Below are 14837 nucleotides of genomic sequence, written 5' to 3' on the forward strand. Positions count from 1 at the left end.
ATTTTGATATTGTGTAAGATGTCACCATTAGGGGAGGGTGTGGGAAAGGTCTGTGGGACTTTGTTGTGCATTTTTTTTGTGCCCCTAATGAATCTATAACTATTATAAAATGAAAAGTTAAGAAGAGAAGAGGTATTTCTTATTATTCAGAGTTGAGATGCTGAAATAAGAGGAGTACAGAATACTTCTTATTTTTATATTGTGTTTAATCAGTATCAAAATGTCTGCATTAAATCTGGGGTTCAGGAAACAGGGAAAAAATGAACCTTAAATCTTACCTCAAGCCATATATAAAAAATTAACTCAAATTGGGACATAAATATAAGAGCTAAAACTACAGAACTTACAGAAGAAAACACAGGAGAAAGCTTGGTTCAGGCGAAGATTTCATAGGGCACAAAAACCATGACCATAAAAGAAAATATTGATCAATTACATTTCATCAAAATTCAGAACTTCTGTGTTTTAGAACTGTTAAGAAACTGAAAGGCAAACCTCTCTTTCAAAACTTACAGTTGATAAATGAATTGAATCCACATGAAGAAAGAATTTATATGACTCAATAATAAGACAATACAATAAGGAAAGTGAAAGATTTGAAATGTCACATCACCAAAAAGTATATTTACAAATGGCAAATGGTCACCTGAAAGGTGGTCAGCATCATTCGCTGTTGGGGGAATGCCACATAAAACCCAGCAGTCTCTTACTCAAGAGGATGATGGAAATTAAGACTCCTGATGGCACCAAGTGTCGATGGAGATGTGGATCAGTCAGAACTTCGAACACGGCTAATGGAAATGCCAACTAATACGACAACTTTGGAATAAAAGTGTCTTATAATGTTGAACAGAGGTTTACCATAAAATCCAGCAATCTCCTAGGTATTTATCTAAGAATGAAAACCTATGTTCACATAGATTTGGAATAAAAAGTTAAAGCAGCTTTATGCATAATAGCCTAAAGTGCAAACAACCCGAGTAGTTACGGTATATCCATACAGTGGGATGAACCGATACACAGAATAACTGTGTAATAAATAGATGACTGAATCTCAGAAGCATTATACTAAGTGAAAAGATCCGGAAACAAGACTACCTACTGTATGATGTTAATTATGTGAAATACTAGAATAAGCAAAAATACAGTGACAGAGCCGATGGGCGTTTGCTAGAGGATGAGGGTGGGGGTTGGAGATGGACTACAGGAAGCACAGGGGAGCTTGCAGATGAAGGTGTTCTTAACTGTGTTTATGGTGTTGGCCACCCCAACTTAAAATTAGTGAACTTTATTGTAAATTGTGAACAACTTTATTGTAAAATTAGTGAACTTTATTGTAAATATATTGTAAATATAAATTTTTTATACACATAAAAAATATGTGTGTGTGTGTAATAAAGTGATATATAGGAAATTTCACTACTTTAAATCCATAAAGCTATGATCTGAAAGTATATTATTGTGCTATAGAATTTATAAAATGGGTGAAATTATCTAACTCAAACTGTATTTCATGCATTCCAAACGATTGGTCACTTTCCCTTTGCTTTTCTCAGACGAATATTTTATGGTTAGGTTTTTAAAGTATTCTATCAATAGCTGAATGCTTTTAAGCAATTGCGTAAGTTTTTAAAATCCTACCATTGAATACAGAGAAATAAGGTATTTCACCGAAAGTATGTAAATAATAGTATGAATGGGAAGGGAAGGGGAAACTTCTTCAAACTCTGTCCCCCCAAAACCAAAATACAAAGCCCAAGAATTAAAGTAAGACATTGAATGTACAATAAGACCACTTTTTTAAAAAGCCTGCTTGGTCATTGTGGTCATATTGGTCAGAGGAAACCGCAGCCCTCACGTTCAGGCCGTGAGTAAGCCGCCTGGCCTTGGGAAGGTCAAGTGCAGGGGTTTGTGTACCCATGGAGTAAGTGTGCATCTCGCTTACAGCTCGCTCATTCCCAAAGCAGTTAGTGCCAGTGCGAAAATATTGACCAATAACATTTTTCTAAGTTATTAAATTTCAAATAGTTTTTTAAAAAGAGAATAAATGTCTATTGTATTACATTAAAAGAGTAATAGACTTTTAGGAGATAAGCATATAAAAGTCATGAGTAAAAGGCGTTAGGTCTTTCAGCAAAATATATTAGTGTTATAAAGGTATATTATCTGAAATGTTAACTCTTCCTATTTTTTTCTGAACTATTTTAAATGGTAGTTTTATTGGAATTATGTTCATGAAGAAATTTGCTGCTTATAATCTATATACACACACACGTATACATATATATGTATATTGTTAAATTTGGAAATATTTCTAGATGTACTATTCCCTCCAATTTTTCTGTAAAACTTAAATTTGATTTAGTCAGTATTTTACTGTATTAGCGTAATTCACAGACAGCAGCCTGATAGTTTTTTAAATGTTTACATGTTTAAAACTATAATTACCCTCACTGGAATTTTATCAAGTTTTAATTCCGTATACTAAAACAGACCTAGTTTTTAGGAAAGACTAGAAAATAAGGCTCATTCAAAAAACTAAGAAAATAAGTTTAAGTAGAGACAGGGCTAACAGATGGCTTCTTCATGTTCTGTCTGCCAGCATTTCTGCTGAGGGAAGGTTTAAAACAGCTGGGATGTTAACATTACAGGAGGAGGATACTTAGCAAAAAGTAAAGTTCATTAGGCATTAGAAGCATCTACCAAGAACCAGTGGAATTTTCTACTTCATTCTTAGGTACAGGTTTTACCAAGTCTTAGATATGCTTGACTTAGAAAAGAGGAATTAACTAAATTTCCTCTCAAGGTTTCTCTTAATAAAAATCTAATACTCAGATATCATCTGTTAATATGTCAGTATGGGACATTTATATGTGAAATAGCATAGTTTACGTTTAGAATATGAATATCCACATTGTGAATAATACAGTGTGACATTCTTTGCTGTGATGTTCTGAAAGGCTGTTTTTGTATTTACTAGTTACAGAGATCGTTACCTTCTGTATACTCTCTTTTTCTGTTATGTGTGTCTATGCGTATGTTTTTATGTGTTATCTCTGTATTCTCCTCTTTGATTATTTTTCTCCTTTTACCTTAATTTTTCCTGAAGCTTAAAAAATCTTTCTGTTGCTTATAAGTGATTCTAAAATTATGTCATTGTGTTCTGATAGCTCCCATGGCAACCTCTATTTCACACCAACTTTTAACATGCTAACTAAAGCATAACTGATTGGATTTTTAAAGTTAACTTAAAAAAAAAAAAAAAAAGAGGAGCACCCACTAGGTAATAAGCAAAGATTATATTGTTGCATGAGAGTTAGAAACAGGGCTGACCTAGAGAGATGAGAGTTAGGATTTTTTTGTTTTAGAATTTGCTAAATAAAGGTGGTGGTAGTAGATAGGGGGAGTGGTTAGTTGGAGAGAAAAAAAGAGTTTATAGTATGAAGAGGGACTCAGGTCATGGCATTTAATTTTTCTAACTCTTTGGGTTGTCCATCTTTTTGAACATTTTGAAACTTTGTTGCTGGTGAAAAGATGACTTAAGCTTTGAAAGACACTAAACCCATAGGTGTGTTTAGAAACCTGGTGTGCTCTTCAAATACCCCTGGTCATACATTCTGTGCCTAAAATTAATCAGAGTGAACCCAAAATATAAGCTCTCCCATCCCCCCTTATTTCCTTTTCATTTGCTTTCCTAGTACATGTGCGCCCCAAACACTGGGGTCATTTCCAGTTGATCTTGTCAATTTGTCATTGTCGCCTCTACAGGCAGCTCATTCTTTTTAGCCTGGCTCGTGGTTATAAGTAGCAGTGTTGTGTGAGGCAACGAGAAGGCCTAAAAGAGAGGGAATAACCTTGATGAGTGGATAAAGTCAGTTGAAATTTTGGGGACCACACAGAACGTTGTGTGGCAAGTGGAATGCACGTGGTATAATACGACCCCAGTTTTATAAAGCAGTGACACCCCCCCCCCCCGGTAATGCTCTCTATAGCTCTACTTCGAAAGCTGCCAGGGACTTGGCACATTGCGCGCTGTCTGTAACCATTAGCCTTTATTGTTGTTAGCACATATTTGGTTGTAAAAAATAAATAAGTTTCCAGATAGGATGAGGTAGAAAGGCTGAAATAGGGAAAGACGAAAGAAGGTTGAACTAACTGAAAAGGGAGAAATAGACTCCTTTTGAAAGTGCGTGTGTTTATTGGTACAAATTATGTGCACATGTACATGTCTATACACGTGCAGTTTTTTAAAGAGAAAAACCACGGGTGTTAGAATCAGGCAGATCTTGGTTCAGACTTCAGTCCTGACTCATTAGCTATATGGTGCTGGGTAAGTTACTTTTCATCATTTGTGAAATCTGGGAGACCGTCCCTGCCACGAGGTTGTTGGGATTGGACGGGATGATGCCTGGCGAGTACTTCCATCTCCTCGCCCTTCGGTTGTTCTCCTAAGTTAATTTTCTTCACACACGACTTCAACTTCCTACTCTTCTTCATTTTTGAGAAGTATTTATATTAATATTTTTAAACTGGTAGCCAACCTTTTCTTTTCAAGCTTTTTTTTTTTTTACATGAAGGTCCTGCAGAATTAAAGCACAAGGCTTTCACAAACACCAGTACTTACAGGCGTGGTGCGTGGCATTGAACTTCTCATCCCAGAATTATCTGTGTGCAAATTTTGTACATCTTAAAATATTTCAGTTTTAAGTAGATAAGCTAGTTCATAGGCATCTTAAAAGTCACTTATGTTGTTTTAGGTGTTTTTGCTTATAAAGTCTGTTTCTCATGACTTATTAGTAATTTAAAAACTAGAATCTGATAGTTTTACTTAACCTGTTTAGCACTGCCAAGTCCACAGTACGTTGTGGCCAATGTGCGGTAAGGTCCACAGCCCCAGATCCTTCTTTCCTCCCATCAGCTGAGTGGCTTCTCCCCAAACTACAGTGATCTGTGTAACTTGGTAGTCACCTTTCTGGTAATATGCTCCCTAATCAGGCCTCAACCTGGAAGGCAAGCTTAACCCACAGAAGAGATGGCAACAGTGGGAGTTACATATCTGACAGATGATAAAGGATCTCTTAAGTAGACAAGGTACCTTGTTCTGGCCCTCACGTTGTGTGATGTAACGAGCAGCCCCTTATTTCTTACCCCAAAGGACTGAATCACTCATATACACATCTGTGCTCTCTTGAAAACTGCAACATTGTGGTTTTTTATTACTGAAAATTATTTAATTTGATTTCAGTCTCTGCTCCTGAGTGTTTGGCTGTCTAAGGAAAAAGATATTTTGGATAAACCGCAGTCTGTGTGCTGTCTTCATACAATGCTGTCCCTTCTGAGCAAGATGAAAGGTAAAAGGCTGGTGGATATTGTAGTTCCGTGGGCCTTGAGATGTAGACCGCTGCTCTTGGAAATGACCTGAGCCAAAAGCAGGCGCTTAACCGACTGAGCCACCCCGGCGCCCCATGGGTTTATTTTCTAATTCAGAAATTTACAGATACATCAGTGGGGAATTTAGTTTCAACATTATGTTTAATGTTAAAGATTGAGCAGAAAGATTGACAAGCTCAAAGTTTCTTTTTTAACTTTCTCTCTTTGCCCGTAGTGGCCATCGATGAGACGTGGGATTCCCAGTCTGTGTCCCCTTGGTGGCAGCAGATGCGCACGGCTTGTATTCAGTCTGAGAACAACGGAGCTGCTCTCTTGTCTGCACACGTTGGGCATTCCGTTGCCGCACAGATCTCGAACAATATGACCGAGAAAAAAGTAAGTGGGTGGGGCGGGGGTGCACCTGTCCTTGGAGAGGCTGGGTCTGTACCTGTCAGGCCTGCTTAGGGGCTGCTTGTTGTCGTCTGGGGCTACAGTGTCTTTGCTGTCATGGAGCAGCTGGAGTTTGAAATGTGTGTCAGCAGGTTCTCCTTTGTCTTTTTGGGAGTGAGAGGGGCTGCCCTTAACTTGCTTATGCAGGTGACACGCGTGCTTGAAGTTTGCCGTCACCTTGTACTTTTCACCTCGAGGGGAGAAGCACTGCAGTTGGGGGGCAGGGATCTGGCTCCCTGCCAGCAGTGGTGATTTGTGCTAAGTCCCTTAAACACCAGTCTCCTGCTCCCTGCCAGCAGTGGTGATTTGTGCTAAGTCCCTTAAACACGAGTCTCCTGCTTCGGGGTCTTCGTCTGAAGAGTCAAGGTTAGGCCGCAGTATTTCGAGGTTCGTTGTCGCTCTAAAGCTCTACAGTTATATTTGTGACCCTCCCCCTTTTATAAACACAAGCAGTTTCAGGCATGGAGTGTTGAATGACTTGAATAAAAGTTCCCTATTGACCTTGTGCTTTGTGGGTTTTTCCTCATCTTTTAAAGATTCAAATTTATTTTTTAAAAACAAAACAAACTTCTCTTGTATCTCATGGTAGATCAAATTTTTTTCTAGGGGTTGCGTTTCGTTGGATGAGTCTGTTAAATAGGCCTGTAGGGATTCACTTAACGTTGTCAGTCTCAGTTTATGTGTTAAATTCGATATCACTGGATTAAGATGTTTCTAATGGAGAGAGAAGGAATTGGAGACACATTTTATATGTTGGAGAGTGCATTCTGAAGAGCGAGCACTGTCCTGGTTCTGACAGAGAAGACCGTGGCCCTTGTCAGGGATGGCCCTGCAAACTTGTTAGTACGCATTGCATGAATCAGGGGCCTTGCCGCAGGTCTTTCTGTAAATGTCCAGACTCTGTCACGGTTGCCCCCGAGTCTCCAGTCCCCTCTTGTCACTCATGTTCCATCCAGCCAAGTAGTGATATTTGTGAAATAGCATCTGTGTATTGTTTCGTGACGTAGCCTGACGGTCCCTCAGCTTTCAAGTTAAAATCTCGTTCAAGTGACTGTTGATCCAGAATCTTTGCCAGCGCATCACCAGTGCTTTTTCTGTTAGTTTTCCCAGACAGTTTTGGGTGCTGATTCCGAGGCCCTCACCGATTCCTGGGAGGCCCTTTCTCTTGACACTGAATACTGGAAGCTCCTGCTGAAGCAGCTGGAGGACTGTCTCATCCTTCAGACTCTGCTCCACAGCAAGGCCAACTCGCCGGCCTCCAAGCCGTCATCACTGCAGGCCGAGCCACTGCCGAGGCTTTCTGTCAAAAAGTTGCTGGCAGGAGGAAAAGGTAGGCTGGAGCGTATTTGAGCGTTGCACCTGCAGATTTACGTTTGTGGGGGATGGGCGTTTCTGGTGGGTTTTATAGACATGACTGAAAGGACTGGGAAAGAAAAATACATTTAGATTTTTAAAAAATTAAAAGTAACCCACCACATACTTCTTCTCAGTTAATCTTCTCAGAGTCTGATTCTGTCCATTCCCTGCTCAGGAATCCGCACTACCTCCCTCTGCCTTAGAGAATTAGCCGTGCTTCTCAGAGTGGTCAGAGGACCTCCAGAGCCCTCCCTTTTCCAACTTCCGGTTGGTGGGAGGCTGGCTTTTCCTCCTGTACTTCAGCCACAACAACAGATCCCAGTAGATGGAATGCGGAAGCTGACTGGAGAATCCAGATATAAGCTAGACAGTTGAAGAGATTTGCAAAGGTTGTAGTGTTACTCCTCTCACTAAACGTCTTTTCTTGCTTTGGGAACTATATTTTCATAAAATGTTATTAACATGTAGTAGGTTTATTATTTGTATTTAAAAATGAATTAAAAATATTTTAAAATTTTCTCAATTTTAACTTCGAATACTATGAATATGAATAAATATAACTCATAAGCTAAAGTTCTTGGGATTGTCAGTAATTTTTAAGAGTTTAAGGGGATTCTGAGACTTAAGAAATTCGAGAACTTCTGGAACAAATAGAAACTGGTTCTCTAAGAACTTTTGGCTTTGACTCTAACCCGTTTTTCCATTTCTTGCTTGTTGCTTGATTACGGTTCAAATGAAGCATCCGTGTGGTTCCCCTCTCTGGGTCTGAGCCTGTCCCCTTCCCTCTCCCCACCTGTCCCATTCTGGATTCTAAATTGTACTTACTCCTCTTTGAAGGCCCAGCTCAAGTGCCACCTCCTCTAAGAAACTGCTCATGATCCGCTAGCTGCAAATTTTCTCTTCTTCCTCCTAGTTTCCACAGAACTTTATACCTTTTATGTGATTTATCACTTTCTACTATCCTGGAAACATGGGGTTCTTGTGCTTATATCCTGCAGGACCATAAGCATCGTACATTTTTAATTGTCTTGGTGTACTTTGTTTTCACCAGCAGCTCTGTCAGCATTTGATACTGGAATGTCTGTATTCCTGGATTTATAAATACCTGTGTATTTATAGATTTTTATTTAGTTAACTTTTCTTCTTTATAAGACTCGTAAGCTCCAGCCCGAGTGGAGGTGTTAGCACGCACGTGGTGGTCTCCGGAGCTGCTCTCAAGGAACGCAGGCTGTGGATGCCATCTGGGCGCACGCCTTCAGCCTTGTCCCGGTTTGCCAGGATAACCCAGAAAGAGCTTCTACGCTGGTCTGGAGCTCTGACTGCCACCCTGGGGACACCTCCAGATCGCCTGGCTCTGGTGGCCGGGGGAGCTTATGCCTGTGGTCCCGCGGGACTGTAGATATCTCATACTTTTAAAAGCTGATGCCTGACAGGTTGCCTGGGTGGCTCAGTCGGTTAAGTACTTGTCCAACTCCTGGTTTCGGCTCAGGGTGTCATCTCAGGGTCGTGAGATTGAGCCCCACTGTGAGCTCTGTGCTCAGTGTGGAGTCTGCTCGAGATTCTCTCTCCTTCTCCCTCTGCCCTTCTCACTTGGGCTCGTGTGCTCTCCCTAACCCTCTCTCTCTCTCTCTCTCTCTCTCTCACTCAAATAAATAAATTAAAAGAGAAAAAAAAAAGCTGATGCCTGAGGTTCTGGCTTCCAGTAAGCCTGACGTCGGTGTTAAGATCCTCCCTTATGGGACACTGGCAGGCCTTGGCCCATTCTCAGCTACTGGGAGCTGTGAAAAATCTCCTAGGCTGCTTGGATAAGCACACAGGTTTGAGAGACAACCAAGAGCTAAGGCAGGATTGAACGACAAGTTTTGTCTCCTACACAAGGCTTCTCCTTCAGGACTGGAAGAGGTGGTTCCATCTACTGTGTAGGAACTGACACAAAGAGTCAAGCAAGAGGTAGACATAGAGAACTGTGTTCCAAGGGAAAGAGCAAGATAAAACTTCAGGAAAAAACAAACCTTAATCAAATGGATATAAGCCATTTACCTGATAAACAGTCCAAAGTTATAGTCCTAAAAATGCTCACCAAACTGGGGAGAAGAATGGATGAACACAGTGATAACTCCACGGAGATGGGAGATAAAGGAAAGTACCAAGTAGACATCACGGAGCTGAAGAATACAATAACTGAACTCAGTATATGCTAGAGGCTTCAGTGGCAGACTAGGTGAAGGAGAAGAAGGGACCAGTGTGCTCAAAACAGGGGAGAGCAAGAGAAGAATAAAGGAACAGAGGAACTATGAAAGCAGCCAGAGAACAATTAACATGGCAACACGCAACACCTACCAGTAATTACTTTAATTGTGCTAAATTCTCCCATCAAAAGACAGAAGGTAGCTGAATGGGTTAAAAAAAAAAAGACCCATATATGTGCTGCCTTGACACTCACTTTACATGAAGGGACGCACAGACGCTGAAAGTGAAGGGATGGGAAAAGATACTCTGTGCAAATGGAAGCTTTTTTTTTTTTTAAGTTTAATTTATTTTTTAAAGTCTTGTGAAAAATTTTAAATTGTAAACTCTACACTCCTTGCTGCTACCTGCTGATAGGGTAGGACCATCATTGTGATATTAACCTAAGCAATATAATCAAGGGCTTGATTCTGGAATGGAAATTACCAAATGATTTGAAAGTCAAACATAAGAAATTGGAGTCCCCAGCACACTGCTGCCATTTATTATCACTGATAATTGTGATTTTACTGTGAAACATTCTTTTTTTGTGGAAAGGTTTATATTTGAATCAGAATAGGAAGAAAGAAAAGGTTTGGGTAAATTCTAGAAGAATGTATAGTTTGTTGTAGGTAAGAAATAGGACTCTTTGTCTTGTTTTTTCAGTTTGCATTTAGAATTTTTTAGCCTATGTCAATGATCGGAACGTGGGGTAGCATCATGTTTCTTTCTTTTTTTTTTTGAAGCACGTTGGAAAACACCCTTGTAATTCTGATGTTATATCTTGTATGTAGAGAAATAGCTGTAACGACCAACCCTGGCCTACATAAAGATGCATTTTAAATGCTGGGTGTTTCCCTTTTTCTTTTTTTTAATAATAATATTTTTTTATTATATTATGTTAGTCACCATATGGTACATCCCTGGTTTCTGGTGTAAAGTTCCATGATTCATTAGTTGCGTATAACACCCAGTGCACCATGCAATACATGCCCTCCTTACTACCCATCACCAGCCTGTCCCGATACCCCACACTCCTCCCCTCTGAAGCCCTCAGTTTGTTTCTCATAGTCCATAATCTCTCATGCTTCATTCCCCCTTCTGTTTACCCCCCCTTTCTTTATCCCTTTCTTCTCCTACCGATCTTCCTAGTTCTTATGTTCCATAGATGAGAGAAATCATATGATAGTTGTCTTTCTCTGCTTGACTTATTTCACTTAGCATTATCTCCTCCAGTGCATCATGTTTCTTAGACGTGGCAAAATTTTGCCCATAAATATTCCGTGCAGACAAAGTAGTATGTTACCCTAAGAAGCCTAGACAGGTATCATGCTAATCAGGCTGTTTTGCTTGTATTTAAATGAAAGTGCTTTAGGGGGCACCTGGGTGGTTTAGTCCATTGTCTGCCTTCGGCTCAGGTCATGATCCCGGGGTCCTGGGATTGAGCCCCGTGTCGGGCTCCCTGCTCAGTGGGGAGTCTGCTTCTCCTTCTGCCCCTCCCCCGGCTTGTGCTCTCTCACTCCCTCTCTCTCAAATAAAATCTTTTTTAAAAAATGAATAAATGAAAGTGTTTTAAAGATGTATTCATCCCTTCATCTGTATCGGTAAAGTATATTTTGAATTTGTGGAAATAGAGGCTATGTGGTATACAGACAAATAAGTATTTGCATTTATATTTATCTAATATGAGACTGTAGAGATGCCCTTAGGTATCAGATATCCCACGTGCCCGTGCTGTCTTCGGTGAACACTCAATTTTCATTTTCTTTCTTATCTCCAAACTGTAGGTGGTATTGCAGACAGTGTAGCCAAGTGGATATTTAAGCAGGACTTCAGCCCTGAAGTATTAAAACTGGCTAATAAAGAAAGAGATGCAGAAAACCCAGATGAACCCAAAGAAGGTATTAACAGAGGTTTACCTGAAGTGTCAGAGGTGGACATGAACCTAGGAGCTATACCAGGTAACCCATAAGTATGGAGACGTGCAATCCAGAGTGGAGCGGTTGTGGCTGAGTCTTTGTTAAGGAAAGAATAATAAATCTGTCACTCTTGTGGCTTTCAGACTTGCTGCATTTAGCCTATAAGCAGTTTCCTTGTAGCCTTGAGCTAGACGTGTTGCACGCACATTGCTGTTGGGAGTATGTTGTTCAGTGGAATAAAGATCCAGAGGTAAGATTCTCGCCACTTCTTTCCTGTTAATTCTGTTGTGCTCGTGCTGTACATGTGTGGGACTGTTGAATTCAGTAACTTATTGTAAACACTGGACTTTTCCCCTTTGGGATGCTGCTTTTTTTTTTTTTTTAATGATTTTTTATTATATTATGTTAGTCACCATACAGTACATCCCCGGTTTCCGATGTAAAGTTCGATGATTCATTAGTTGCGTATAACACCCAGTGCACCATGCAATACGTGCCCTCCTTACTACCCATCACCAGCCTATCCCATTCCCCCACCCCCCTACCCTCTGAAGCCCTCAGTTTGTTTCTCAGAGTCCATAGTCTCTCATGTTTCATTCCCCCTTCTGATTACCCCCCCCCTTTCTTTATCCCTTCGGGATGCTTCTGTACTAGGAGCTGTGCTAGGCTTTTTCATGCATTCTCTCTTAGTCCTCACAGAGAACCTGTGAGGTGTGGGCATTGTCGCTACCCCACTCTGGTGAAGAGAAAACTAGGCTCAAAGAAGTTCATTTCCGTGCCCTGGGGCACACTGCTAAATCAAAGTCTGGGCCAGGGTTTAAGGCTGGGTTTCTTTGTCTTTAAAGCCAGTGTGTTTTGCCCCGCTCCTAGTTAGGTTGTGATAAGTATATTTTTTATTTCCTTTTGAATTCCTACATGAGATGACACCTACTTAGTAGAAACTTTTCAATATCGCAGTCGTCATGATAAAAGCCAGGGTGAGGATCCTGACGTTAACCTGATGTCTGCTTGTCTAGATATCCCTGTGTTTGTCACTTCTCTTACGTTTGTCTCAGAAAAATCGAGAAAGCCATGCTGTCTACAAGGCTGACTCTAGTCCAGGGTTAGCCTAATTGCCTTTTCAGCTCTCTGCTGGGGCATCATCTTCTGCCACTTTCTCTCCCAGGACAATAATAGTTGGGAAGCAGAATAGGGAGAAGGGCCCCAAGCCGGGGAGCAGGAGACCTGGATTTGGGTCCCAGCTGAATTTCTGACAAGTGTCTACGGGTTTGGGCCAGCCACTGAATCTCTGAACCTGTTTGTTTCTCCCTCCACCTTTTTGTCTTAATGAAGGTGCCAGTCCTTCAGGATTGATGCCAGGATTAAGTAAGATGTAAAAACATAGGGTGGATATTGCTCTTTCCTGATAAGTCCTTCATTTAGGTCTCCCTAGTCAGTGCTCGGGTAAATTATCCCTCTTAAAGCAAAATACTTCATGGTCCTTATGTCAGGTTGCACTTTGAAGAAAAAATCTCACCGATGAACTAATTCACATTAATATATTAATTAATGATACTCTTCTTCCAAAAAAAAATGTTGTCTTTAATACGTGATCACTTACATGTTAAAGGAAAAAAATTTTTTTAAAAAAGTGCTTTAAACAAAGGAATGGTTTTGATCAATTAAATCTTGACCAAAAAGTGATTTTAGCACAGGGGACCCTCTTGATGGCCCTCGAGTCACCCTCTTCAGGGGTCTGCTCTGCGGCCTGAATGGTAATTGTGTTTGGGCTCTCTACTAAAATGAAGATTTTTCCTGCAAGAAAAAAGAATGTTAGCACTATAATAAGAGCATAATAATTTCTCAGATCTGAATAGATAATGCCAAATTCAGATCTAACAAAGTGATATGTAAGAAGAAAACTGTTTTACGTCATTCCTTATAAACTGAAGGCAGCTTGCAGACACGGAGCTGAGGTCAAGCCCCATTGCCTCTACTCACCAGCTGTATGACCTCTGGGAACATTTCTGAACCCTTTGTTCTTGACTTTTCTACTAAAAGTAACTGAGGACTGTAGCTGACTTGCAGGATTGTAGCAGTTTCTAGAGAAAATGCATATGCATAGTGCCTTCCAGTTCGGTAAGTGCTATCACTGTCTATTTAAATTGTTTACGTTTCAAATAAGTGGCCATTTTTCTTGTGGTTTTTTTTTTCCTTGTGAAATAGTTCTTGCCCCATCCAACCCCCCACCCCAGTGCCACCGTTTTACACAGAGCTGCATCAGGATCGAAACAATTGAAATTATCTGTGGGAAATCACTAGCACTAGTATGTGTTATCAGAGGTGATCTGTTTCGTGTTCATAGCTATCAAATGAGCAGACATGGATAATTTCATCAGTTTTACATGCTATATAGGAGTGTTCATATGTAAACAACGACCTCGATTAGAAGGAGTTGAATTTCAGACAGTTTCCCTTCACTGCTTTAGTTTTTCTCCTTGGCACGTATCACCAACCTACTATATAATTTACTCACCATATTCATTTAGCTCTCTTGCTAGAACGTAACCTCAGTGAGGGCAAGGATTTGGGTCTCTTTGTTCATTACAGATCTCTGGCGCCTCAGACAGCCTGGTGCTTAGTAGTTGCTCAATAAATAATTGCTGAATAATGAATGAATGATATTTGCGAAGAAGTAAGCCCATTGTTTCCACATCTCTGTGCAATTCAAATGTTTATTAGAGAAAATACTGCTGTTAGGTACAAGCCACAGTGACTCTTGATTCCAGATGTCAGCATATATGACCTGGGGTTTTCTAGGTATCAATCATCATATAGATAATGTGAATTTAAGAGAGACCATTGACATTTTCCTTTGAAAAATTTTCTTTTACCTAATACTTCCATGTTCTTATCAGCACATTCTTGGGGAGCTTTATGTAGAAATGTATGTAAGAAGTCACCATTTGTATTTGAAACATCTGTTAAATGATACCTCTTTTTTTTCTCTCTCTCTCTTTTTTTCTCCCTGTATGTAAGGAAGCACGTTTTTTTGTTAGGTCAATAGAACACTTGAAGCACATTCTTAATGCACATGTTCAGAATGGTAAGTAAGCGTTCAACACATAACTGGTGGATTCAAAAGGGGCAGGAATTTTGGGGTTGACATTCTGTTACGTTTTTATATGGTGGTCCTGCCTCCGAACACGTGACTGTGTATGTGTGTGTATCGTGGTGTGCACAGGACTGTCTTCTGACTGCTTGGAGCAGTGCTGTCCGGAAGAGGATGAGAGCTGAGGAGTAAGGAGAATATTAGACACAAGCCTCTGATTTTCTTTCTAGGCCACAGACAGGTAGATAAGGAAAGAGGCACGGGCTTCTCAGGACTGAAGTTGGTCATGAAAAAGTTAGGTAGCCAAGAGCCAGAGAATACCATTCGGTACAAACCACCTGTGCTGCTTTTAATACATGTGACTCTTGTCCCCTGGCTGCCATAACACAGGGACCGCGGATGTCTCCTTGACAAAATGTCACAAA

The 14837-nt window shown here is 40.4% G+C and overlaps 1 protein-coding gene across 1 annotated transcript in view; it reads left to right on the forward strand.

Annotated features, from left to right (window-relative positions):
- The window catches only part of RAB3GAP2 (RAB3 GTPase activating non-catalytic protein subunit 2), a 97236-nt gene that overhangs the window by 68818 nt on the left and 13581 nt on the right, over nt 1-14837 (forward strand). Inside the window, exons 22-27 of the mRNA XM_045809635.2 lie at nt 5246-5351; nt 5606-5766; nt 6922-7150; nt 11190-11363; nt 11465-11571; nt 14340-14406. Of these exons, the coding sequence (XP_045665591.2) occupies nt 5246-5351; nt 5606-5766; nt 6922-7150; nt 11190-11363; nt 11465-11571; nt 14340-14406 (844 nt within the window). The remainder of the gene's footprint in view (nt 1-5245; nt 5352-5605; nt 5767-6921; nt 7151-11189; nt 11364-11464; nt 11572-14339; nt 14407-14837) is intronic.

Source organism: Ursus americanus, chromosome 2, assembly GCF_024610735.1.
Source record: "Ursus americanus isolate L20-20 chromosome 2, mUrsAme1.1.p, whole genome shotgun sequence".
In the NCBI taxonomy this organism is placed as follows: domain Eukaryota; kingdom Metazoa; phylum Chordata; class Mammalia; order Carnivora; family Ursidae; genus Ursus; species Ursus americanus.